The 25,964-nt window shown below is 35.9% G+C and overlaps 4 protein-coding genes and 1 long non-coding RNA gene across 18 annotated transcripts in view; 3 read left to right on the top strand and 2 right to left on the bottom strand.

Annotated features, from left to right (window-relative positions):
- Window positions 1–866: 866 nt before the first annotated feature.
- Trp1 (translocation protein 1) lies at window positions 867–4,418 on the bottom strand. 3 transcript variants are annotated; one of them, XM_076531089.1, is made up of 5 exons: window positions 4,309–4,418; window positions 2,675–3,109; window positions 2,227–2,574; window positions 2,061–2,161; window positions 867–1,958 (listed from the first exon to the last, which is right to left on the bottom strand). In XM_076531089.1, the coding sequence occupies exons 1-5, from the start codon at window positions 4,348–4,350 to the stop codon at window positions 1,787–1,789; spliced, it is 1,098 nt and encodes a 365-aa protein (XP_076387204.1). In that variant the 5' UTR covers window positions 4,351–4,418; the 3' UTR covers window positions 867–1,786. The 3 variants fall into 3 exon arrangements, with proteins under 3 accessions (XP_076387204.1, XP_012136894.2, XP_012136893.1); XM_012281504.2 differs by lacking the exon at window positions 4,309–4,418 and adding an exon at window positions 3,576–3,836; XM_012281503.2 differs by lacking the exon at window positions 4,309–4,418 and adding an exon at window positions 3,657–3,836.
- Window positions 4,419–4,422: 4 nt separating this feature from the next.
- Window positions 4,423–5,775, top strand: MED18 (mediator complex subunit 18). The gene is made up of 3 exons (XM_012281502.2): window positions 4,423–4,508; window positions 4,681–5,079; window positions 5,181–5,775. The coding sequence occupies exons 2-3, from the start codon at window positions 4,877–4,879 to the stop codon at window positions 5,626–5,628; spliced, it is 651 nt and encodes a 216-aa protein (XP_012136892.1). The 5' UTR covers window positions 4,423–4,508; window positions 4,681–4,876; the 3' UTR covers window positions 5,629–5,775.
- Window positions 5,776–6,203: 428 nt separating this feature from the next.
- On the top strand, window positions 6,204–13,572 carry LOC100878663 (RNA-binding protein 1). Of its 9 annotated transcripts, none has more exons than XR_013038013.1 (7): window positions 6,204–6,359; window positions 7,239–7,448; window positions 7,538–7,630; window positions 8,178–8,225; window positions 8,347–8,394; window positions 9,545–9,722; window positions 11,153–11,239. XR_013038013.1 is itself a non-coding variant. In XM_012281513.2 (7 exons), exons 2-7 carry the CDS (start codon window positions 7,240–7,242, stop codon window positions 12,887–12,889), a joined length of 489 nt encoding a protein of 162 aa, XP_012136903.1. In that variant the 5' UTR covers window positions 6,204–6,359; window position 7,239; the 3' UTR covers window positions 12,890–13,572. The 9 variants fall into 9 exon arrangements, 8 of the variants coding, with proteins under 8 accessions (XP_012136903.1, XP_076387206.1, XP_012136904.1 ...); XM_012281513.2 differs by lacking the exon at window positions 9,545–9,722 and adding an exon at window positions 12,886–13,572; XM_076531091.1 differs by lacking the exons at window positions 8,178–8,225; window positions 9,545–9,722 and adding an exon at window positions 12,886–13,572.
- LOC143264329 (uncharacterized) lies at window positions 7,470–9,575 on the bottom strand. The gene is made up of 2 exons (XR_013038016.1): window positions 9,483–9,575; window positions 7,470–9,392 (listed from the first exon to the last, which is right to left on the bottom strand). It is a non-coding gene; the product is annotated as an uncharacterized LOC143264329 (long non-coding RNA).
- Window positions 13,573–16,287: 2,715 nt separating the features above from the next.
- Window positions 16,288–25,964, top strand: part of LOC100878771 (band 4.1-like protein 4A) — a 70,991-nt gene continuing 61,314 nt past the window's right edge. The window contains exon 1 of one of the 4 annotated variants that reach the window (XM_076531087.1): window positions 16,288–17,101. The gene's annotated coding sequence lies outside the window, so the exon portion shown is untranslated. The remainder of the gene's footprint in view (window positions 17,102–25,964) is intronic. The other 3 variants (XM_012281518.2, XM_076531086.1, XM_012281516.2) reach the window with 3 other exon arrangements.

Raw genomic sequence — 25,964 nt, 5'->3', positions numbered from 1 at the left:
TGGTAAAAAGCGCGATGTTAAATGCTCATTAGCATGATAGTGAGGAAACGGAATAGTCAACCAATCTCCCTGTCAATTTTCAATCTGATTACTTTAACTTAGTATTACACCCTTTGAACATGAACTACCAAGTTCAATAGAACTTGTTTATGCACGTGTATAGTGAGCTTGAAAACAATGGACCCTTTGTGTTGTCGACGATTATATCCGTCATATTAAATTATAAAAGAAGTCTTAAATAAAATTACACATAAATCCGAATGTTTCTTCGTTATGGGAAAAGTTAGTGCCGGTTCGACGACATTCCAAAAGAATTTACTAGCGTATGACGTAATGCAATTAATTCGCCGTAAAACGATAAATGGAAACGAGATTCCTGAATAACGTCCGCAAAACAAAAATTACAAAACTGGAGATAATTATGTATAAAGTTTTCAGGTACATTAGCAATTTTTGTATTGAAACTTAATGCTGTTTATATTTCAAAGTTGAATTGCATATCTCTTGCTTTCCATAATTGAAGATTAATTTAATTTGTTACGATGATTTTAATAAGCGATATTTTATAAACAGAAAATAAATTTGACAACATTTTAAATTTGTGAATTAATATTAACTTGTACAAAGAATCTTAAAGAATAGTTTTAAAAGTAATTATACGCAACTATGTATGAGTTATTTTAATTATAAAATTATGTAATCATAATTTCGTTTTATTATTACATATTTAAACTAAGTTTGTAAATACTTATGAGTATCAAAACTTCGACGAAAATACTGCAATGAAAAAGTTAAAAAAAATAACTTACATAATATAAGGTTTATAAATATTTTCTTTTTATATGATTTAATAAACAATATATTCATATGTTTATAATTCCATGTTTTTTCATGATTTATTTCAATATAGGTAAAATCACGATCCGTGTACCTACAATGATTCAAACCGATATTCCATAATAATAATATTAATATAATAGTTACAATAATAATAGTAATAACAACTATTACCATTGGAATTTTTACATAAAAATATAAATTACAATTTGTTGTATGAAATCTGTGAAATATCAAGTCTTTTCTCTGCTAAAAAGGAACTCACGGGCAGAGTAACAATTGATCGAAATAATTTTAGTCTTGTTCACGGAGATTCTATTTATCCAGCTTTGTACATTTATGGAACCTGAGAAAATCAATATTACGGAAATTTTATATGTATTATTATCACTAATAAAATACTGCATTTCAATGTATTTAAAACATTAAAAATGGACTGTGAGTAACAGATAAACCTCAGGCACCTGCATTAACGTAATTATACGTTCCAACGTAAATTTTTGCATTATGTGAACATCTAAAAGTACTAGTCGATAATTATTTAAATAGAAATACATACTTAACTGGAATCTCAGAAGTGGTACATTTCCGTACCACAATTTACAAAAATTTCTTTTATTTAAAATATAGATGCGATTTTCTTGTTCAATTGGCTATTATATTTTAAATGCAAGAAATGCAAAGATATTGATGTAAGCGAGTTAAACGAAATCAATTTGCTAAATTTATATACCGCTTCTTTTTCTTGCCGTGACTGTTATTAATATCCTGTCTTTTCTTCTAATAAAATAAATTGTACATATTTCGAGCATATAACAGTGAAACATAAATCCTTCATTTATGTAAGAAATTATATTACATTTAATCAGAATTGACGAGAATCAGCCATTGATTAACACGGCAGTTGCTGGAGATAAAGGGAAACTATTTATTGCCAAGAGTTCCTGTTCTAAAGCATCACAAAATCCCGACCTGTATTAGACTTTTCGCTTTCCGAACCTTCGCTACCCTCTTCACCTTCTACCAATTCAGATGAAGGAAGCTTTTTGTCTTCACTAACTGTAATTTCTTCAATTTGAATATGATCTGTAGATAATTCTTTTGTACTAGATTTCTCTTCTCTGTAAAAAGAACGCATAACATTTATGACCAAATTGTAATAAATCTACTTCCTTTTAAATATATTAATGAATGATTATTTTTTTTTATAAATTTTAACTTACAAATGTGTTGATGATGCATCTTCTGTATCAGAATCTTTTTCTTTCTTTCTCTTTTTCTTGTTAGCTTTTTTATTGTTCTCAGTAGAACCATAATATTCGTACTGAAAATAAATTTATGTGTACTAACTATTCATTAAATAATGAATAACTAAGAAGTGATACGCACTTGATAAAGTGGCCAAAACGAAGCGAAAAATCCAACATCAGCTGTTAAATTTGGCAAGAGCCAGAGGTGACATCTTCCAAGTGTTGGAACCCATAAAAGACAGAAGACGATCAATCTAATAATTCCTAATGTCAAAATGAATACGAGGAATCCTGCTGCCGCAAGACTTAAGTAGTATACACCATGACGGATTGTTAAGGGCCATAATGGGAAGAGACATACACCAATTGCTCCTAAGACTACCAATGTTCCAAAAAACCAGTAGTATATAGGAATTGGTTCATATATCCAAACATAAGCATCATTGCAATCGACAAAATATTGTTCCATGTGCATTTCTAGACGTACCTAAATTAATAAATACTGTGTTAAATTCCTGCTTATTCTATTGCATTTTATATTTGAAAAAGAAACTAATTTAAATAATTATCATTTCTTTAAAACTTACTTTTGGTTTTTTCTTTTTCTCCTCAGTTTTATCGTCGCTATCTTTTCCACCTGTTGCATCTTTAGATTCTTCTTTATCTTTCTCAGTAGATTTCTTGTCTTTCTTGGGATCCTTAGGTTTTTTCTTTATTCCACGTATTTTACATAACTCTTCCTCAGATATTACTACCTTTCTAGCTCTATGAAAGAATTTATGTCGTAACATCAAGTCAAGAAATTCTGTAACTTGTTCACGTGTCTCAAATCTGGTTTTACTCCATGGTGAGTTTTCCAGTAGAGCATCCACTGCACGTGAACCAGTGAAGTATTCAACATTGTGATTTCTGTCAAACTTTGTCTTTTTTGATGGTACATTGTTACGAATCCATTTAGCTACTGCATATTCTCCTTTAGATGGTTTTTCTTGAACAACTTCATTATCTACATTTGATACTTCCTGTTTCAAAAAAGTTAAATCTTATTTTTTATTTTTATAAAAATCTGTAGATATGTCATGTAAAAATGTTAATATAAACATTTATAGATGTTAATAAATTGAATGTTTTACGTGTCACTACAAATTTATTAGTTTTAGTGTAATTTTTACAACAAATAAAAATATAAAAATACTGCAATATTACAGATGGTGACCTATAACAAAGTCACTTCAAACATCTGTATAACTTATATAGAAAAAATACATCTAGAACAATTGTTTCATCTTCGATAAGAAAACCATGAAGTAGAGTTATAAATAACGAAGTACATATATCATCAAAAATAATTAGATAATTTTTAATAGAGAGAATAAACGATGTGTTTGCTGCTACGTCATCCGTCGAACTTTGTTGAAGCATATTCGTAGTGACACGTGATTTAAATAAATAATATAAAATCAATCCATATAAAATTAAATATTATACTTCAGAGCACCAACTAAACACAATAACACATATATATAGTTGAATTATATTGCGATAAATGCAGCCATATGCGATGCTTACATCTTTACGCTTCCTGGTTTTCCTACGTTCCGCCATGTTGTAAATTTTGATTTGCGCTTGCGCGCTCAATCTTATCTAGTCAACTAAAGCACAGGCGTGATAATCACACCGACCAACCATTTTATATATTTATAAATAAATATTTTTTATAGACAGATTTTTAATATCGTATTTATTACTCAGCACAACCACATTGCTAGATTGTTCTGTTTAGGAAAATATTTGCGTCTATTTATTTCGCTGATAATTTATTTATACATTAAATTGTTATAAATTATTGCTCATTTATTATTGAAGCGTTCTTTGGATGTATCAATTCTTTTCCTTTTTTAATTTACATTCATAACTAGGTCTGTTTGATTGAGGCGCACCGCGCCTAACCTAACAATGTTGAGCGGGCGAGTAAATTTCACGCTAAAGCAAAAATAGTCAACCGTGTCATCCGGTTGAATTGGTTGAGTGGTGCAAGAGAAAAACGCGGACAAATAAGTTACAAAGTCAAGTATAAGAGTTTCGCTCGCCTTCGGCTCGCTCGTTCAATAAAATTACTATAACTACAACATACATGCCTACAATAATGCACAGGACATTCTGTTACAGAACAAATAGTTTAACAGTCTGAGAATATTATATGTCTACTGTGGATTCTTACTGTGATTTCATAAAGATTGCATCTACAAAAAACACAGCACATTTAAGATTTTTAATGCAACGTGGAAATTTTGTATTCATGCGCGTTTTGAAAACAATATCGCTACCGACATCTGGTGAACGAAATAGAAATTTGCTTTTTCTGAATCATCTGAAGCAATGAGAGATGCGCAGAATAAATAAAAATTCGTCGTCTTTTGGGTATGATATTTCGTGGAACGAACAACAAATAGTTTTTTATTTACATAGTAATCAAACCTCAAATTTATGAGTTTATATACCTATACATATTTGTAGATATGTAATAAAATAAAATTATATTTTCCATTTACATGTGTACTTATTTGATGTAATCTGAAAATTCTCTTTGAAGTCAGCAACTATTTCAGTAGTTATGGGACCAAATATGATAAACAACTAAATCACATGTATGTAGTGGATGTCAACAATGAGGGAATGAAGTTTCAAGTTAACCTATATAATTGAATGTATATCGTTTATTTATACATATTATCGAAATAAGTATATCATTGTATTTACATTGTTACACGAATATTATAACTTTCAAAATGAGTGCTCCAATAAGCACAGCAATGGACAGTTTATCAGCTGCACTTAAATCTAACATAATACCAAATCAAGAATATTTATTGCAAGGATCAGTTTTGGATAGTGCAGTAGAAGTATTGCTTCACAGGTTACGTGGTTTATGTGATAATGTTGATACTGGACCAGAAACATTTAATGATCATGAAATGTGTTTCAGTATTAGGTAATCACAATTGTTTCTAAATATATGATTACTGATTTGTCCTTGTGATACCTGATGATATCATATATAAGAATGCAAATATATGATAACGTATGTTTCAGAGCATCAGAACAACCATTACTTTTACGTGTAAGGAGAGCTTTGGATTATCAAGATATGCCCTGGCAATTACGATATATTGGTCAGCCAGAATTGGGTGATAAATCACGTCCAACAATTGTTAGAAGCAGTTTAGATATTGCAACTAGTAACACAGTTGTTGACTTTCTAACAGAACTTGGATGTAGATTAGATTTTGAATACATTGCTCGTGGTTATATGTTTCGTAAAGGGAGAATGAAAGTCACAGTTTCTAAGATATTTAAAATGGGTCAGCAGGGAAAAATGCCTGAAAGTATGGAAGCCATATCTCAAAGCTATTTAGTGGAATTGAGCGTTTTAGCACCAAGTGGTCAAGATGCAATAGCAGAAGATATGAGAATTTTTGCCGAACAATTGAAACCTTTGGTTCAGCTGGAAAAAATTGACTACAAAAGACTTGTTCATTAATATAACAGTTACAGAATTAATTAGTATTATATTTTTATTACAAAACTGTATTCCTTGCATCTATAAATTTATTTTGTAAAATTGTACATATATTTCAACTTTCCATAATTCAAGATCTGTAAAAATAAATTTTGATATTCATTTTAATTAAGTTTCCCATTATACACGTTGCCCACTGTACTTTAAATTTAATTATTGATGCAGTGTTATGTAGTGGGAGTATACCATTTGCGCTCTGTACAACGTAAGTCAATACAAACCTCTTATCGATTTTTGTAAACGGCTTTTTGACACCGTTTTTACTTGTTATATAAATAATTGAAGGTACTTTTATTTAACAATATGGCTAATTAAAGATGTATACCTTCTATGCAACAATTGTTATAATTAACTTATAATTCAAACTAGATCTAAATCATTTAAATATTTTATTACGACTTAAATAAACATTGAGTTAAATTGATATTTATGAATCTTAAATTAGCGTGTATTAACAAATTTTATTTATACATAAAATAGAAAAATATAATTACGGTATTAAACTTTGATTTGACTAAAATATGGAAAGCAATATACATGCACCAATGCCATCTTCGAAAGGAGGCCACGGAAGGAGATCAACGCTACACACGCCACCATTTTGTGGGCATTGCTGCTTGTGCAGTTCAAGGAGGCGGTTGTGTGTATTATAATATTATAAAATTCCTTAAATAAATTTACACATTCAAAACGTAAGTAAATCAGTAATTTGTTAATAATACATAACATTTTATATATTTATAGTTATAAAAATCACTGATTGAAAGGAACAATCGTATGAAATCTCCATGGCGTCGGTTTCTGTTTCAACATATTTTCACAGTGTTTTTGTGTCCCTGTGAATATAAACTTCAAAGAAATAATTTTTGTTTATTGTTGAAATATTTCAGACGAAGAAATAAATTGTATTTTTGTTTTAAACTAAAATATTTTAGTTCGTCGTAATGGGTTTCTCGTTTCCACGGTAAATCGAGAGTACAACATGGCGGTATTCCGACTTTCTCTTTTAAGCATAATTCTAATCTATATAAATTTTAGTTATAGTTTAAATGTTTACAATTAAATGAAATAGAATTATCTATAAAATTTATTTAGATGATTATATGTTCATTTAAGTAGTTGAAATTCCATACTAGATAATATTATTTTCGTTGCCGGTCGATATTATTTTAATATAGATAAACTGACAGTGGGTGCGATAACTCATTTCCGTTCTGTTATTGAATTCCTAACGTGTATATTGAAGATATAATTCCTAACAATATAGAATTATCATAGTTGTTTGTTTCATTATATTTATATATTTCATTTGAAATTGGGATTGCTTTTTAAACAATACATGTAATTATACAAATACTGAGATTGAAGGACAACATTTAAAATTTAAGTACTTGTTGTTGTCTACCATTTTGTTTCAATTTTGAATGCTATAAATACATGAAATAAAAAACTTAATTAATTAAATTATGATAATACGCTGCCATCAACAAACTACAAAGTGTTAAATGAAATGGTCAGTGTGAGTTGCCTTCCAATTATTAATTGATTACTTTTATTATTTACATGGACAGAATGTCACGTTATCGTGAATGGGATCTTTCTTGCAAAGTTTATGTCGGTAACCTGGGAAACAGTGCTAGCAAACATGAAATTGAAACTGCATTCAGTAAATATGGCCCACTAAGAAATGTGTGGGTTGCACGAAACCCACCTGGATTCGCATTCGTAGAGTTTGAAGACTCACGAGATGCAGAAGATGCAGTTAGAGGGTTAGATGGAACGTAAGTGAAATATAAAGGACATATTGTTATCAATATTTATTTAATGTTAAATTACAATGTGTGATGAAATCAATATTTTTATATAATAGACGCTGCTGTGGAACCAGAGTAAGAGTAGAAATGTCCTCAGGAAGGAGTCGACGTGGAGGTGGTGGCCGGAGACCAGGTCCAAGATACTCCAGGTAAGAGATCTTTAAACGTTAGGGATTCGCATTTTACAGCAACATTTGAGCTACTGCAGACGGCTAAGTGTCTCGCCAAGTAGGTATTACAGTGCAGTTCTCAAATAAGAATGTTAAGAAACAATGCACGGGTTTCGGTGAACAGTTTTTTATGCACAACGGATATAAATTTATATTTTTTGTCATTATTTTGTATAGGAATGCGGATAAAATGTACTTTATTTGATCTTATCGCTCTTCTGGCTAGTGCTCTTGTCAATAATAGTTTAATATATGAACATGATATTAATGATAGCAAATGAATAATATGTTTGGGTATCATTAAAATGTTTGTCTATTAAATGTTAATAATTGCGCGATTAGCCGAAGAGCAACCAAATACACTGCATGGGAAACCTAAACGGGAGATGCTAGGGCAAAGTTTTAGTTATGGCAGAGGTAGTAATTTCGTTTAGAGCTCATATTGCTCCCATTGTAATCTCCTTGTGAATATGCTTAGCGAACAACAGGATTCACATACCATATATCTTTTTTGACAAACTTATAGGTCCAGATCTCGAAGTCCTCGAAGGAGATCATTGGGTCGTTATCCAAGGTAAGATTTTTCTAGCCCTGTTAACCGAAATTTTCAGGTGCAAGTAGACAAAAGAAAACATGGCGATCAACAACATATGAGCAGTCTGAAACGTACAACAGTTTTTCTTAATCTTTTTTAGGTCCTGGTCAAGAAGTCCGCGCAGATCGCCAATAAGCCGATATTCCAGGTAATTTCCTTTTGTTTTATAACTTTTTATCAAATTTTCAGGGCCTTACCAAGAACAGCCAATCTGCAAGTTACAAGTAGGTATTTGCAAGTACCGCTTGTATTGTGATCATCGCAATTTTGCACGCAGAATCACAATGTATCATATAAAAAAGAAACATGTAGAGTAATTCGGTTCAGAATGTATTGAACACTAAGAATTGCGTAATAGTCACGATCGGCGGTCAAATATTGTTATAACTGATTGGCATAAGTTGGAGAGGACAGAAGTAAAATAATGTGCGGTAGACGGAGGACGAAGAAGTAATTCGAGACAGAAAAGAAAAAAGAAAACGTTTAAGATCAAGAATTAGTTGGCAACTACGAAGCTGGTTCGGTGCATAAAAGAGCACCGTCGGCATATGAAAGTAATTAGCGGTGTCTGGTGTTAATTTTATCATTTCAAAGCAATTTATTTTTAGCGCTTATTGTGCTCTTTTTATTATAGAATCTGATTGATTTCACTTTGTAAGTGTCATAAATAGATTATTCGGTATCTGAAGATCGATTGTACTCAATCGTACTTGTTTAGTAATTGTTTATAAGTGCTTACGTTTGCTTATTTGATTTTTGAACAAAATTTTGAAATTTCTTTCAGATATCGAATGAAATATAAATTAATTATTAAATTTGATTAAATAGCTACATAGCAGAGAATTTTTTATATCGGAAGGCACTAATGTGCAAATAGTTCAGTTGCACTTCGTATTTTAGTCACTTTTATTTATCGTACACGCATTGAAGCAGCTTGCGATTATCTGATTCCATTATTCCATATTAGTTTCACCAGATCGAATTTTATTTTACTTTCGAAGTACATAGTATTGCGTTAGTGTACTGCACTATGCGTTACGATAAGTATACGTAAAAGAATAAGTTGAAATTGATACATTCATTCATATAAGTTTAATCGATCAGCTGCAAGTAGAATCTTCTTTTGTACGCATCAGAGTGGGCAGTCTAGGATAATCGTAAAAGAAAAAAAAATCTATTGCTAAGTCGAAAATGTGCAATTTTGTGAATTTGGATTAAGGAAAAACTCGTGTATACCGATATAGTGGCCAGGAGTATGATAACGTTGATAGTTATATTGCTAAAACTGACGTTTGCAGATTCTACCAGCGTCAGCTCCTAGCTCTGCTCGTCTCCCCGCCACTACTACTACTGCTACTACTACTACTACTACTACAGCCACCGTGAAAAAAAGTCTAGCAATCAAAACTGAACAAAAAAAAGCCTGCCTGCCCACTAACTTCCCAACCAGTCACCATCAGTCACCACCAGTCACCGGTAGGAGCCAAGTCGTCCGTCAGTTGACAGTCCGATGCTGTCCGTCAGTCCGTCAGTCCGTCTGTTCCCCTTCAAAAAGACTTCTTCGGGCTACCTCAACCTCTAGCGGCTAGGAGCATCGTGAATCCATCGAACAGCCGACGCGATATGAACGAATACTTCTGTCAAAATCTCGGCGCGTCAGTCCGTCCGTCCGTTCCAACTTCTACTACTACTACTACTACTACTGCTACTACTACTACTCGTCAACCATCACGTTAAACTTAGCCGACAACGCGACCGCCACTTCTCTTCGACTGAGCAAAGCAAAATGATCACCACCTACACACCATCCCACCACCACCCAACCAAGTACCACCACCACCAACCACCACTACATGTTCACAGTTGTCTGGTATTTCACCGATTTTCAAAGATTTTTTATCATTTTTCTTTTTCTTTTTTTTTTTTATTTTTTTATTAATTACGGTGTCACGTTTCCTGTAGTCCAATGTTTTGTATCATGTTTAAGCTTGCAATGGCCAAGGATAGCAAAGGAACATCATACAAAGAAACACTGTGGTTAATATTTCTTTTTTCAGTTATTTTAGCGATAATGTTTTGACATTGGACTGAGGAACTGCCACCCTTTACATAATAATAATAATATGTTTATCAGTATATATATATATGTATATATTCATGTTACATATATACATATATAACAGTTATTTGTAAAGATTTAATTTAACTAAATTAATCCTACTTTCGTTTATTGGTTTCTCATTATTGGTGAGATGTCATTTTGTATTAATTATTGTGTCTAACTAGTTTTATCACCCCTTAGGCAAATAGGAATTAGCCAGTCCTAATTCTATTACAGTTGCCTTGCGATCATTTTTCGTACCTATGTGTTTAACGTGCGACGTTCTGTTTCGTCTCATGTGTTTTATACAAAGTATCTGATATTATTTTGTTTATCTTGTAGATTCCCTTATTACTATGTGATAAAAATCTTGAGCCTCGGTGTCGGAGCATGTACCCTTGGGTACTATGTGGGCTTCCCTCAGATGATTATTTTGCGGGAAAAAGTCTACAGTCGTTTATCTTTAATTTTTGGAAATCAAAATTTCTTAACTAACAGATTTATGAATTTTTTTATAAAATTCAATTTGCAAAACCTATAAAATTCTTAAGTAACAAATACTTAAATATGAAAATTGTGAGCTTATTAATTAAAGATAAACGAATGGTGGGATCTTTCCCCGCAGATAGCCATTTTCACTGGGGAAGTGTACCGTGCTCGCTGTTGTATCTCGAGCCGTGAACTAACACGACTAATAATAGAATAGTGTTATCAACATTTTTGAGACGAAGTAGGGGTCGTGCATTAATGAATAATTGTTTCAATTTTATTAAAAATGGTATAAAATGTCTCTTTAATATTTTAGGTCAAGGTCCCGTAGCCCTCGCAGGAGATCTCTGACCCGTAGCCGCAGCCGAGACCGCCGTTCTCGTTCGGATTCCCGTGATAGACGGTATTAACATTACCACAACTTAAGAAAACAAAAAAAAGCACGGATCTGATCATATTTTTACATCGTAAAATGCTTCTCATATACTTTAGTAAGGTTCAACGTGGAAACATCGTCGGTAAATACGATCTTAACGATCGTTGAAAAGAATCAAGAGAAAAGATTAATTCCTAAACAGTTCGGTTATACCTCTTAGCTAAATGAAATAACAATAACGTCTTGCCTTACCATTGAAATAATCAGCCTGTGATATTAAGGGGTAACGCCACTCTAGAATTTTGAAAAAGGCCAATTTTTTTTTTTTTTTTTTGCTTAAATGATGCTTTATTATGTATAGAATATGAGACAAAAGTTTTAAGTGAGGGGCAGGTCGGAAACATGAATTTTTTTAAGTGGACAGCAACCACTCTGTGGTTGGCTCAGCGTAACTTGCGGATACGCGCACAATAATCAGCGTAGAGAACGGTACCTGGGTAAAGGCAAAAGGCCTGATTCAGCTAGGTTAATAAAATATGACTCCCAATTTGAAAAAATAGGCAGTTTCTTGAAGGAAAGGGAAATCTGTCAAGAAAACTCATTGATGAGTTCAGTATTTATTATGGTTTAGTCAACACCGTTGACACCATGAATCCGTCGAAAAAATATCCGTTTGCATATTCAAAGATGGACTATTCACTATAATGGAACTAATAAAAGCCTTGGATATGTCTGTCGGAGAAAATTGTTACAATTTTTGCCTACAAGCCGACGCCCGACGCATAGAGTTTTCAGAACCATCTTTGAATGAAGCTTCAAAAATGTCGAGATTGAATCTTAGATTCAATAAGAAGGAAGAGGACATGGAGGATGTTAATATAGAAGGCCAAATGTATGGTGCAGGCATCGCTGATTAAAGTTATATAACAAATTTCTTATGCTGAATGGCAATCAAAACTTTAAACGCGTTTTTCTCGAAATCACTTTATTTGAACTGGCCGGACAAATAACTCGAAAAGTTTTTAACTAATCGACTTGAAATTTCGTAGAGAGGTGCAAAATAGTATAACGCAGTAAACATCGTACGGATTTTTTGTTTAATTAACTACTTAACTTTTTATTAACAATTTAATGCTGAATTTTCTGCCGTTTTTCGAAACTTTTTGTTCATATCTACAATAAATTAACAATTATTAATATTTTTTAATTTCCGTACGATGTTCCATAGATTTTGGTATATAATATGAGAAATTTTTTGACTTAGGATCATTCGTTAATGAAAAAACAGTCCGGCCATGAAGCCCTTTCAAAGAAATAGTGTTGTTGCTTGCTAGCACCTACAGCCGCCATTTTTAGTGCAAATTGTTTATAAAGATTTACCAACCATCTTCAAAACACATCTAATAAAGCCTTTTTTATTCTGACCTTATAACTTGTACGGTTATTACTTTAAAAGTTCCCGAAAATCACATTTTTTTCTGATTTCTAGAGTGGTGTTACCCCTTAAGCAGAGTCAAGTAACGTTGCAACAGTTTCCGGTCAGTTCGTGTCTATTCACATGCTCTTTACACTGAAATTTCGTTTTGCAGTGCAAAAGCAGTGATGTAGCGAAAATAATATACCGGGGGATCAAGTGAATGTTATATCTAAGTGTGTTCTCTATTTACTTCCAGTTAGGTGCTAAAAGTGTTCGGAGAGAACGGACCGACAAAATGTGCCGGATGGAAGACAAAAACGAAACTCGATTTTATATGTACATAAACAAAAGAAAAGAAAAATATAATCGTTACCACGCGTACATACTCGGACGAAGCAATGACGATAAAGAGTTAAAAAGACATTTGTAAGAGATACGGAAAAAACGAACACGTACACACAATGTTTAGTATTTAAGCTGTTAACTTTGTACACGCATCAAACTTCACGTACGTGCGTAATATTAATATTAAGACACTTTCTACACCCGCCGTGTTACGCGTACGCTTAACACACACGTACACATACACAAATTACACCCGACGTACACATTAATCACACACAGACACAAATACACAGATGCAATATACAACGCATCCAAAATTTTTGTGACGAGGGCTGTCGAGTGCGTTAAATCTACGAAATGTGCTCATTGCTTTTAAAGTGTACGAGTGAAAAGGAACAAGAATTCAGTTTCGATTAAGAACGATTATAATGATAAACAACGGTGAGTGTTTTACTGACTTCAAGATCGACTAACCGTTTAGGACAGAGAGACATTTTGGAGTGATAAACGTTGCCGGAGAGAGAAAATCGTCGTTTTACGTTGTATTATTTTGTACTCTTACGAATCTAAGACTTTAAAATAAAAGTGTATCGTATAATTGTTTTGGCTTTCCTATCACGAGCAGCGATTTCATGTTCTGTTAATAAATTAATAAATGATTGAATTCACGATAAATTGTAGTTATATTCCTTTGCATATCATGCAGTCAAAAATGTAAATGTACTGAAATGTTTCTAAATTAAAGAATTGCGAACTTCAAACTTTTGAATTAAATTTTGGGAAGTTTAGAATAGGGTTCGGAAATTGTACTATTGTCATCTAGTAGCCGGTTGGGAACCTGAAAAACAGAAATAATAAAATAGTTCCTCTTAGAATATTAACGAGTGTTGGTACATTGATGATACCAAAGCTACACTTTCGATTCAATACACGCTACAATTGCACGTACCTAAAAAATCGATGGAATGAAGAAAAAAAAATCTTTGAAATATAATCCTTTAGACTAGGTTCAGATTAGGTTAGGAACAGCTCGCTAAAATCGAAAATATTCCAAAATTAATTACATTTGCTCTTTCATGTAATTTAATGCATATTGAAATTAATTAAGCTCTTAAAATCAATATTAATTGAATAAAAAAAAAATTGAACCTGTGGCGCCATCTCTCCGGCGAACAGGGTGAACTACACGTATTTGGAACACGAAGTTCATTAGTTCCTATTTCCACCGCGAGAGGTCCAAATATCAACTCTAGAGCGAGAAACTCAAACTCTTTGGACATCTAGCGGTGGAAATAGGAACTAGTGAACTAGGTGTTTCAAATACGTGTAGTTCACCCTGTTCGCCGGAGAGATGGCGCTAGTTGTACTTTTAAAAATATACTCCGCCATCTAGCGGTGAAAGTAGGAACTAATGAAACTACAGTTTCAAATATGTATAGTTCACCCCGTTCGCAGGTGAGATGGCGCCACTTGTTCAATTTTTTTTTAATTCAATTAATATTGATTTTATTTGCTTAATTTACTATACTATGTATCAAATTCCATCGGGGTGCAAGACTAAATAATTATACATCGATATGCATGCGTCAGCAAATCACAAATATTCTTCATTTTATAAAAAATTGCAATTTTATGTTTTCATAATTCCACACCTGACCACTAGATGATGCCGATAGTACTTTTTCAGGCACCGCGCGAAAACATGTGTTTTGAAATATATGCAAATGCAAGACTTTCAAAATACTTTGAACTTTCGTCATCATTTATTTTACACTCTCATCTGTTATATTTTGTAAAATTAATTATGAAAGACTAGTTTCTAGAATTTTCTTTCTGAAATGTAAAGTATGTAATAGAACAGATTGAGTTTAAAAGTAATTATATTTTTAAGAGAGTTCTGTTATTTATTAATTTTTGAAATGTAAAAATTGTGCGGGTGGTAAGGTTCCCCTCTGGCATTTTCACAGGAAAGCGAGATTCGCTTTCGAGTGTACATTACCCCGATGAAACGGCTGTTAAACGCCGCGAAGAAGTCCCGCTCACGTGTTCCATTGAATATAATTTCCGTAGAAAACAGTGAATCATCGTGAGTCTCGACAAAAGATCGCCGACAATGTTTGAATGCTCTACGCTCGTTGGTTGAAACACGCACCTGTAACACCTGTTTTAAATAGGACGCTCTCGCGTCAATTTACCTCTCCGAAGCAAATAAATTGCCCGGTTTCTCTATCCGTTCCCGTGTAACTTCGTAATTCGTCGAACAAAAAACCCCTCGAGACTCTGCGTGGCAGCGCATCATTCAGAAAAGTGGCTTAACGTTCAACGAAGACGTCCTCAAAAGGGACCTCGTTTCTTCCTCCTTCATTTTATTCGTTCCTTTAATTCGCTTATCCTTTTATTTTTCGGAAGTCAACTGGATTGCAGGGGGCATTATGGAGCCAGCACCTTTTTACCGGGACTCTTTTTTTCCCCCCGGTTGGCGTGCACCAAAGTATTAGGAAGAATGGCGGGCACGAGGCCGGGGTCCTCCAGCGACGAAGGTGAGTTGCGTCCGAGACAGGGACAGACGCTTTGCTATGCCATGCTTACGCGCAGGGCCGTATCACTCGCACGACGCACTTATCCCGAAACGGGGCGCGCAATTCGATTTCGTTGAACGCTAAATTTCCCTTAAATATTAATTTCGCGTCCACGTATTTTATATAAATCTTAGACTCTACAGTCAGGTACGCTTTTTGGACGATATTCATATGATCACATGTCAAATTTCAGGTCAATCTTCAGGAAGGGTGTTCTTATTTTACTTGGAAAGATGCAATCATTTCACGAAGGGGAACCTACACCTGCTAGGTTCAAATATATACGTCAGATTTTTAAGTACATTATTGGCCATTGATGGTCAAGACACACGTTAAAAAATGCAAACTTTAGAACAGAGTATATCAAGAGATGTAAGTTATAAAGGGGGGTATACGTTAAGAGGTGTCAATTTTATATGAGAGTATACGTTAAGAGATTTTTTAATTTTGAAGAAGAGTATATGTCGAAAGATGTAAATTTTGGTAAACAGTTTTGAAGCTTGAATTTTTGAAGACAGTTTTGAAGCTTGATTTTTTGAAGATAGTCTCGAAGCTTGAATTTTTGAAGACAGTTTTGAAGCTTGATTTTTTGAAGACAGTTTTCAAGCTTGAATTTTGAAGACAGTTTTGAAGCTCGAATTTTTGAAGATAGTTTTGAAGCTTGAATTTTGAAGATAGTTTTGATTCTTGAATTTTTGAAGACAGTATATGTGGTGTGTATTAATGTATGGGTTGTAGAAGATGAAAGGGATCGTGCGATTTGTACGGTCCTAGGTAGGATAATCGAGGAGAATCGCGACGCAAGGTAAGCGAGCAGTGTCGGGTAGAAAAGGTTTCGGTGGTCGCGTGACGCGTCGCAATTTCTGGCGTGGCGTTCGTGGAGTACCCGGAGCGAAGAGGTACGCCACTGTCCACGCTATCACGATTTAACAGAGTGAACAGCACACGAGACGTCGGTGCGCGAGAGGGAGAAGCGGCGAAGGAAAGGTAAAGGAAAGGAAAGGAAAGGAAGGCGCGCAAGGTAAAGGCACATCTGAATCCTTCGGTTGACTCGGCTCAGTCTGATCCGAGCCAAGCCACTGCCCTGATCCGGCGTTCCTCGCTCGTTCTGCGGCTGGATCCTTCTCTCCTTCTTCTTCTGTCTCCTCTTGCCTCTCTAATCCGCCGGTGTCATCGATCGCCGATCCGACTTCCTTCCTCCGGCGTTGGCTTCTCCCTGCGCGCGGTCAGTTCAAGTCGCTTCCGTTCCTCTCGAGTTCCGCCAGACGAAAATTCACCACCTGACATGTCACAGTGCACGCAGCGGCACCGCGTCGACCGGTTCACCCGTGTACAGTGAGACCGAACGAGATATTTACGCGATCATCGCCTACCGTTTCGACAGTTTTCTGTTCCGTGACATTGGTGTGCGCCGGTTCGTGGAAACCAACGATTTACCTGGATCCGAACGGACACCGGAAACGTGATGATCCTCACGGAGGGACGGGGAACATCGATCAACGCAACGACACCCGGTCGTAGATCTGCCATCTGAGTTTCGCGGTCAAGGTACGTTTGATAACGTTACAATTAGTCCCGTGTTTGTTTCTCGCTACTCTTACGACTTTTCTCTTTTTACCCCTCGCGCCGTGCTTTCGCACCGAATCATTAACCCTTTGTACTCGAGAGGTGACTCACGCTCGCTGTTTAATGCGACAATTTGAAATGGGGATTTTTTAAATCTGTGGAATGTGTACGTAGGGGGACAGATAATGGTGATTAATAAGGGAGAAGTAACTTGAAGGGAATTCGTGTTTCCATCGAAAAGTGGAATTGATAACTGCATAGTAGCTTCAAGGGTTAGTGTACAGTGGACTCTTGTACGACTTGGTATTATTTAAAATTGTCCTGTGTGAAAATCATTGTTTACAATAGACTTCTGCATATTATTGCCACGTCAATTATTTTTTGTGCTTTTATAAAATCGGACTAATTCTTCACATTTTATTACATAGAGTCACACGAAGAATATATGGAAATAGTAGCCTCAGTATTTTTTGGCGCGTTATAGGAATTTGTGTAATGAAAATTAATGTTATATAAAGTCTATCATATACGATACGATATTCATATATCAATTACTGCAATTAGCTGTTACATATCATTATTTTCATTGAATGTCTGCTATTTTAAAATATTGAAACACTTGTCGATATTCAGCTGTTTAATTTGCAGTTACACGAAATAATTTCTACGTCTTAGTACATTTATTTTAGTACTTTTGATAGAAGTTTGATAGTGACTAGTTTTGACAGAAACATAAATAACAATATGCATTTAACCCAGTGATGTTTCTAAAATTAGAAGTTTGCAGCATCAGAAAGCGTCTTTCGAAGAGTGGATACTCATTACTACCTTTCAAAACCTAATTAAGGTTATTTGAAAACCTGACCATCGCTCGTAAATCATATGTTCAGGAACGCTCACGATTCATGACAATCAATAATCAGGTTTTGAAATAACCTTGATTACATTTTAAAAGATGAAATAAGTGAAAACGGTGGAACAGTTTGTGATGTTTATTTATTCAATTAGTTACTACACATAATAATAGGTTTATATTAATTTACTGAAACAGATATGAAGGTCACCATTTTATTTTCTTATTCAATTAAGTTTGGTATAAATGTATGCCCTTATTTTTCGTAACAAAAATGAATTTGGGTTACTCTGGTTTTCAAGGACAGAAATGTGAGAAAAATTTACATTTACGAAACTTTTTAAAATTTCAAGTCCAGAGCAGTTTCAAAATAAATCGAAGGACAATTTAAAATAACCTCTCGAGAATCTTAAATAACCCGTTATCCCTACGTAGTTATTCAAATGATGCTACGAGCGAAATTTCACTTTCCTTCGAATTTTTACTTTTATGGAAAACAGTATTACAGTTGACACAATGGACGATTGTATAATGTACTAAGGATTTAGATTGATATCTCAGAATTGCTTTAGAACTTTTGAAAATGTAAAACAGCAAAATGTCAAATGTCTGTTCAGTACCAAATTGAATCTTCTATTAAGTACATCATTATCGAAATAAATTTCGTTTAACAACATAACAATTGATATCGTTATCAATTCAGTTTGATAATGTTAACAAAACTAATATAGTAAAATCAGTACAGTAATATAGAAAAATTAATCAATATAGTAATACAGAAAAAAAATCAATGCAATATAAAGATGTGAAAAGTGTAACTTGCTATATTTTGACAAGTTTGTGCTCACAATTAAAACGTGACGAATCTTCCTCAAATTTTGAATACAACTTGAAGTTTACGTGTAACTATATTTGCATAGTCAAGGATACCTGAATAGGAGACTGACACAACATTTCAACTTAGTTTCAACATTATAGCAATATTGTCACTTGACTGACATATCTGACAAACAAATCGCATGACAAGTTCTTTCGAAATTTTGACTAAGACTTTCACAATCAAAATTACTTCAAAAATTTCGCCACCAAAACATAAAGTAGCTTTTGAGTTTCCCAAGTTGAACATGTTGGTTTCCCTAATTTAGAGCAGGTTCTGGAGCAAGTGGCCCTCGCGTCATTGGAGCCAGAAAAAGGGAAAAAAGTCCGGTGAAAATAAACAGGTACCGTTGCTCCCAGCAGGGTTACGCGTAGCACTTCCTTTGTCCCGTCGACGCGACGAGAAAAAATGTATCGACGAATGTTTAACGTGGGACAAGAGCTTGTATTGTATTCCGTTCGTTCCGGAGCGCTTCGTCGACGTTGTGTTTTTTCTGATGGTGCGCCTTCAGAAAACGTCTCAGATAAATGAAACATTTTTCCCGCTTCTTCACGGCAGACAATGGGCTATTAGCTGTAAGCACCAATTATGGGACTGTGGCGGCCGCGCTTCTTTTCCACGGATAGTTGTGCGCGAATAAAATAAGCGCTCGAGAGTTTGCGTCCTCCATCTTGACGCACGCAGGGGAGAAACAGGGAGAAAAAGAATTCGAGGAACTCATTCGATTCGTTTCGTTTCGTTCTGTCGTGTGCGGAAGGTGATTATGAAAGTGATCTGTGTCAACGTTTCTGAAAAGAGTTATTTCTACAACCAAATATACTGTGCTGTATATTTATCACGTAGTGATTTATTGGAGAACCAGATTACATTATGAGAGAATCCTTGAGAAATATTCGTAAGCTTAATTCATGATGAAGTTAATTTCGTTGGACTAAAAATTTATGTTGATAATGATCTAATCTGAATATTCAGCTCTTTTTAAATTTTACTTCAGACCATTTGCAGAATCATATGTACTATGAATTCACCTATGAATTCAGCTTAGAATCACGAAGAGATTCATTCATTACATTCACATTACGCCATGTTCACCTAATTCAGATTCATTCATAAGTCCATGCTCGATCACTTTCATACCTATATCCATTCTCACATTGCAATAAAAACCGAACCATTTAAATACAATAATTTTAACCATGAGCAGTGTAAAATTTAATGAGAAAATATAATTAGAATGCAGTTTCAATACAAGTACTTTATAAGAGTTTTTATAGAAAATGAGAAGTGGAGCTACAGCTTAACTCTTCATGTTAAGTGGGTTAGAAACTCCCACCTCTTGCTGAGCTTTTTATGTACCGTAGAATTTTAATCCACCTCGAAAAGTTGAATTTAAATATTACTTCTATTGAAAAATAAGTCTCTTTTAATATAAAGAGTAACAGTACAAAAATTCAGCGCTTTTCATTTTTATAAGAGTTATATTTTTCAAAGAGATAGCTACAAAGATTTCGCAGATAAAATAAACGAGTAGCAACATATGAAAAGCTGGAAGAGTTAGAAAGTGAGGTTATGATACCGAATCGAATCCATTAGTCATCGAAGATCGACGTTATCGAAAGCATGGAGAAACTGTTGCTCAATAACGGCATTAATTTTAAACAACCTTGATCGTTGACATATCGTTGATCTAGGCTTGTAGATCGTACTGGTTTCGTAGTCTAAACGAAAGTCGTCGGTTCGTTCAACTTTTCCCGATGACTATACGACACGAAAATCAGGGTCACGCGTTCTCGGCGATCCTGATTGTTTCCCGTCACGTCTGCACACGGTAAGGCACCCGGGGGCGACAGACGTTGTCTCCCGCGGAAGGTCAACGGTCCAAGTACACCTTTTGTCCTCGGTGTCGCGTTAAAAATCGGCGATGTTCGATGTGCCGAACCGCGACGAGTGCCATTGAACTCGGAACGAGCCTCGAGCCACCAGCCGGCGTGGCTTCGATGCATCCGCGGAACAGGTTTCGAATCCAGAATCCCTGAATCTGTCCCGGGGATAATAGAAACTGACGGAGCTTAACAAATTGCCACGGTTTAACCCGTATTGCGGGATTAATCGCCCAGAGGACTGCCGAGATCAATTAACGCGTTCGTTTGTCGCCCAACCGTGACACATCGTCGCCAATATGGCAACCATTTCGGACCATTCTCTTCGCCACTCTATACCTTTCGAAAACTGTACTTATTCATTATTTTACTTAAGTTACATTTTTTATATTGAATGGTCTTTTAGGCATTGACTTGGTCTTTTAGATATTGTCTTCTTTTCATATTTATAATGGTGCAGTCAATGACATGTATTCTTGTACATTAAATAGAAGGGTTTGAGAATTTGTAGAAAATGAATCTAGAGATGTGGGAGTTTAAGGACTTGGATACATTGAACTTAAGGGATGTAGGAATACAAGAATTTAAGGATTCATGGCCTAAAAATTAAGAACATAAGAATTTAGAAATTTAGAGATATGGCGATGGAATAATTTAGAAGTCGAAAAAAATTGAGAAACTACAAAATTAAGAAATTATAAAATTGAAAACCTAAGAAGTTAAAAAGTTGAAAAATTGTGAAGGAAGCTAACGTCACACCCGTGTAAAGACAAATATGCCCCAGCTATTCAACGAAACAAACTCCTCGGAACTGATACGGTTAACCGATACCAAGCCGCAATTTCCTGCGTAAACATCGACGAGTATTACGGTGTCTCGTTCCCTTTGCTTTCAGAATCTTTTACGCTTTGATTGGCACGTTAAAAGTAAATGCACACTCGAGTGCCACATAAGTTTCATTTGGTTAACAATAAGTGCAGCAGGAAAAGCTTTTTGCTGTTCGCTTTCGATTTTCAGAGCACACAAGGAAAGTAGAACTTCTTATCTAGACTCTCTTGCGAACTTTGCGACTTCGAGTCATTCAAAAGCTCTTCACTTCAGAAGTCTTCAAAGACTTCGAGATCTTCAAAGTCTTCAACATCTTCAAAATTGCTATTGGACTCATTCAATATCATGAATAGAGTCATATCAATGCGAGTGATATGAGAAGAAGAAGAAGATTGTATCCATATTTCAAAATGGATTTAATTAGTTGAATAACCCTTTGTACATTTTATTTGTCAGATGCGTAAGTCAAAACTAACTATTGATAGTTATAATGTTTAAACAAACAAAAATTAAAATGTGAATATTTTATATTCAGCTATTTTTGATAATGCAAATTATAGTTGGTTTTAAATGTTAAGTTGAAGAGTATTAAAAATTTGAGTAAGATTTGTTATATTAGAGCTGTGAGTGTGTACGAGTGAGCCTCGTCAAAGTACGACAAGGTTAATACAGAGTTCCAAGAGTGTCAAAGATCCTGTACGTGTAAAGATCACCATAGACGTGACACGTTCGACAGGCATCGTTTAACGAACGAAAGGGAAAAAAGTTGGCAAAACCGCAATCAGTCGAATCCGCGGATGATCGCAGGAGGAGCCGGTCGGACTCGGTCGCTGCCAGAACCTGGAAGGCTACTCGGAATACCTTCGGTATTCAAAGCTTCTCTCGAGAATGCAAAGCACGAGCCATTAATTTTCTTAGCGATTCGTCGAGCGTAGGGACATTCTTTTCAGGCTTGATATATTGCTCGGTGCGCCGGCCAACGTTTATGCGTAATTTTTATTTGAGTCCGGCTCCGTACGTGGAGGGACGAAGAAGAAGAAGAAGAGGAGTCAGGAGGAGGTGGTGGTGGTGGCCTCCTACCGACAACGGGGCAGGCTAGTCGAAACGCCGTTGAACATTGTAAAATGAAGAGGCCACTCGCAGGCAAACATTCAATTGCAAATCACCGCGATTGAAATACACCGGACGATTACAAAACGGTCGGCTCGAGGCGCTTCGTAATTTTGCCCCGGCTAATGAGTTTAAATATTTAAATTGCACCGGAGCGGGCAGAAGCGGACGGCCGAGCGGCGCAACAAGTCCCTCCGATGATTTACTCTCGCCTATATACCGGTACATTTATCAGTACACCCTTGGAATCCTTCTTGCACCGCGGCGGCCGCTACCTTCGCTTTTTAATCGGTCCTCCCTTTCGATCGTGCATCAACCGCGACCTACGCGAATAGCCATGCGTTATAAATAGCCCCGAGACAATGGGATACCGTATCGTGGATATAGTTGCATACCCAGTAATGATGGATAATTCGCGCGTATCATTAACGGACATCCTTGACCTGGCCAGCGCATCGTTTACTCGGAACCGCGTGCGTGCCTCGCGAACGCCTATTTGTCGGTATTAATGAAATTTTACGAGGCGAGAGCTTTATCAAATTTTCAGACATCTCGTATTACGCGGGATATAGGTATTATTGTGGGAGAATTACGGCTTTGGCAATTTAGAAATTTTGAGGTAGGTAGAGGAATGTGATTTGGGAATGATATGGTGATTTTGGGATTTGGGGATTTGACTCAGACTAGGTTCACATATGACCATTAGCTTGAAGTATTGTTACTGTTGAAGTTAAAGCATGTTTATATCGTTTTTGGAAAACCACACATCCTTCGAAGTTATTGTTTAATTAGGGTCTGGGGCCTGCGAGTACTCCAGGTATAGACGCATGCACTGTCATAGCAGTTATTTTTTAATTAGTTCTAACTGTGCACTCGTCTTGTAAGCACCGAATTCTTCAATAGTTTCTTCACCGTTTAATTTTTCCTTTATAAATATAATTATTGCTCTGATATACTCCACGCGTGTATTTTATTTCACATAATCCTTGAACAGTTACAATTACCTAAATGCGAACATAGTGTCATTAACTTATATAAAAGTTACAATAAACGTCTATTCAAACTAGATTAGGTCACACTAGAACCCAGTCAAGATCACGTAGCATCCAGGCTATTTCAAACAAACTTAATAATACCATTTACCACATTTCATAGAATTCTCAGCACATAACAATCACAAGTACACACACGTTTGCCATCCAGAACGAGATCGTTTGATCCGCAATAACCCTCTTTATCCTTTCAAGTAAATTTCACCCCCGTATAAATATGTATCACCCGCATCACCGATGCAGCCTCGAAGCACGTCAACGTATCGATTTCGTTGGGGCTCAGCAGGCCGGCACGGTTTTTTACGTCAGTCACCGAGAAACGCATGCCAACAGGCCCCGAAGAAGGTATTTTAAGTGGCAGACGATCGTACACGCGTTCACGTATGCGCGTTAACGTGGACGAACGTATGTATACGTCTGATAGGCAGGCAATCGTATTCGAGATGTTACGTCGAGGGAACTATGGGCTAACGGTACAGACGAGTAGCCACAGCGAATAGCGAGCTGTTTACGATTTCTTTCAATCGACGCGACGCGACGCCAGGAAACACGCTGGTTACAGGCGTCGAAAACAAATTCGAGATTCTTTCGACGGTACGAACAGCTTATCCGAAACTGAATGGCTCGTTCCAGGAGCGAGCTCGGTCGTAAACGTTTCATGCCTCACTTGATTGTCCACGGATTTTATTTTCCTTGTTGTCGTGTTTGGTCAGAGCTTTTTATGAGTGAGGCTTCTGGTTTAGTGGAGGATTGTACGGGACTTTGGAGGGATTTTTGGGGTGGGGAGTGGTGGGAGGTGGAGAATTTGGGATTTGGAGATTTGGGAATTGGGAGGTGGAGATTTGGGGTGTGTAGAAATGGGAGATGCGGAGATTTGGGGTGTGTAGAAATTTGGATGTGAAGATTTGGGACATGTGGAAATTTGGGATGTGGAGATTTAGGACATGTGGAAATTTGAGATGTGGAGATTTGGGACATGTGGAGATTTGGGATATGTGGAAACTTGGGATGTGGAGATTTGGGGCATGTGGAGACTTGGGACATGTGGAGATTTGGGACATGTGGAGATTTGGGACATGTGGAGATTTGGGATATGTGGAGATTTGGGACATGTGGAGATTTGGGACATTTGGAAATTTGAGATGTGGAGATTTGGGACGTGGAGATTTGGGATATGTGGAAACTTGGGATGTGGAGATTTGGGACATGTGGAGATTTGGGACATGTGGAGATTTGGGACATGTGGAGATTTGGGACATGTGGAGATTTGGGATATGTGGAGATTTGGGACATGTGGAGATTTGGGACATTTGGAAATTTGAGATGTGGAGATTTGGGACGTGGAGATTTGGGATATGTGGAAACTTGGGATGTGGAGATTTGGGACATGTGGAGATTTGGGACATGTGGAGATTTGGGACATGTGGAGATTTGGGATATGTGGAGATTTGAGACATGTGGAGATTTGGGACATGTGGAAATTTGAGATGTGGAGATTTGGGACGTGGAGATTTGGGATATGTAGAAACTTGGGATATGTGGAAACTTGGGATGTGGAGATTTGGGACATGTGGAAATTTGGGATGTGGAGATTTGGGACGTGGAGATTTGGGATGTGGAGTTTGGGATGTGGAAATTTGAGATGCAAAAGTTTGGGATATGAATGTATATAGAGACATCAATATCTACAGCTTCAGCATCAAGCTACATGACAATGTCAGCCATGAAATATTCAGAAACATCTATACTTAGAAATCCATCTCATATCTCATCCTCTAACTATTTCACTCAAACTGACTAAAATACTTTCAATCATACTACATATTACATTTAATCAGTGTAAATCGAAGACACAATTCATTACCTATCTAGCAATACACTCAAATACCAATACACATACCCTACACTTAAGAATTTGTCTCTCGAAGAAGATAGACCCGAAAGTAGAAGCAACACAGAATGAAATCCGTCTGAAAATATATCGAGTTCCTAGAACGCCAAGTGGTTCGGCTTCAACGGAATCAATTAAAATCGCCATGTACAATGCACGAATAAAGGGGTCGAATTAACCAGACTGATGCGTTCAAACGGGAGTCTGATGCTCGCCAACGGAATAATGAAACGCTAACGAATCGCAAAAAGCAGCTGGCTCGCGTTAAGCTGACTCGTTAATCAATTAGCGGAGAGGATTCGATCGTTAATCAGCCGGATGTCTCCTCCGAGGAGATCCGCGGACGGGACACGG

The sequence above is a fragment of the Megachile rotundata genome, chromosome 4 (genome assembly GCF_050947335.1).
Source record: "Megachile rotundata isolate GNS110a chromosome 4, iyMegRotu1, whole genome shotgun sequence".
Lineage (NCBI taxonomy): Eukaryota > Metazoa > Arthropoda > Insecta > Hymenoptera > Megachilidae > Megachile > Megachile rotundata.
This window is presented reverse-complemented; position numbering and strand designations above follow the sequence as displayed.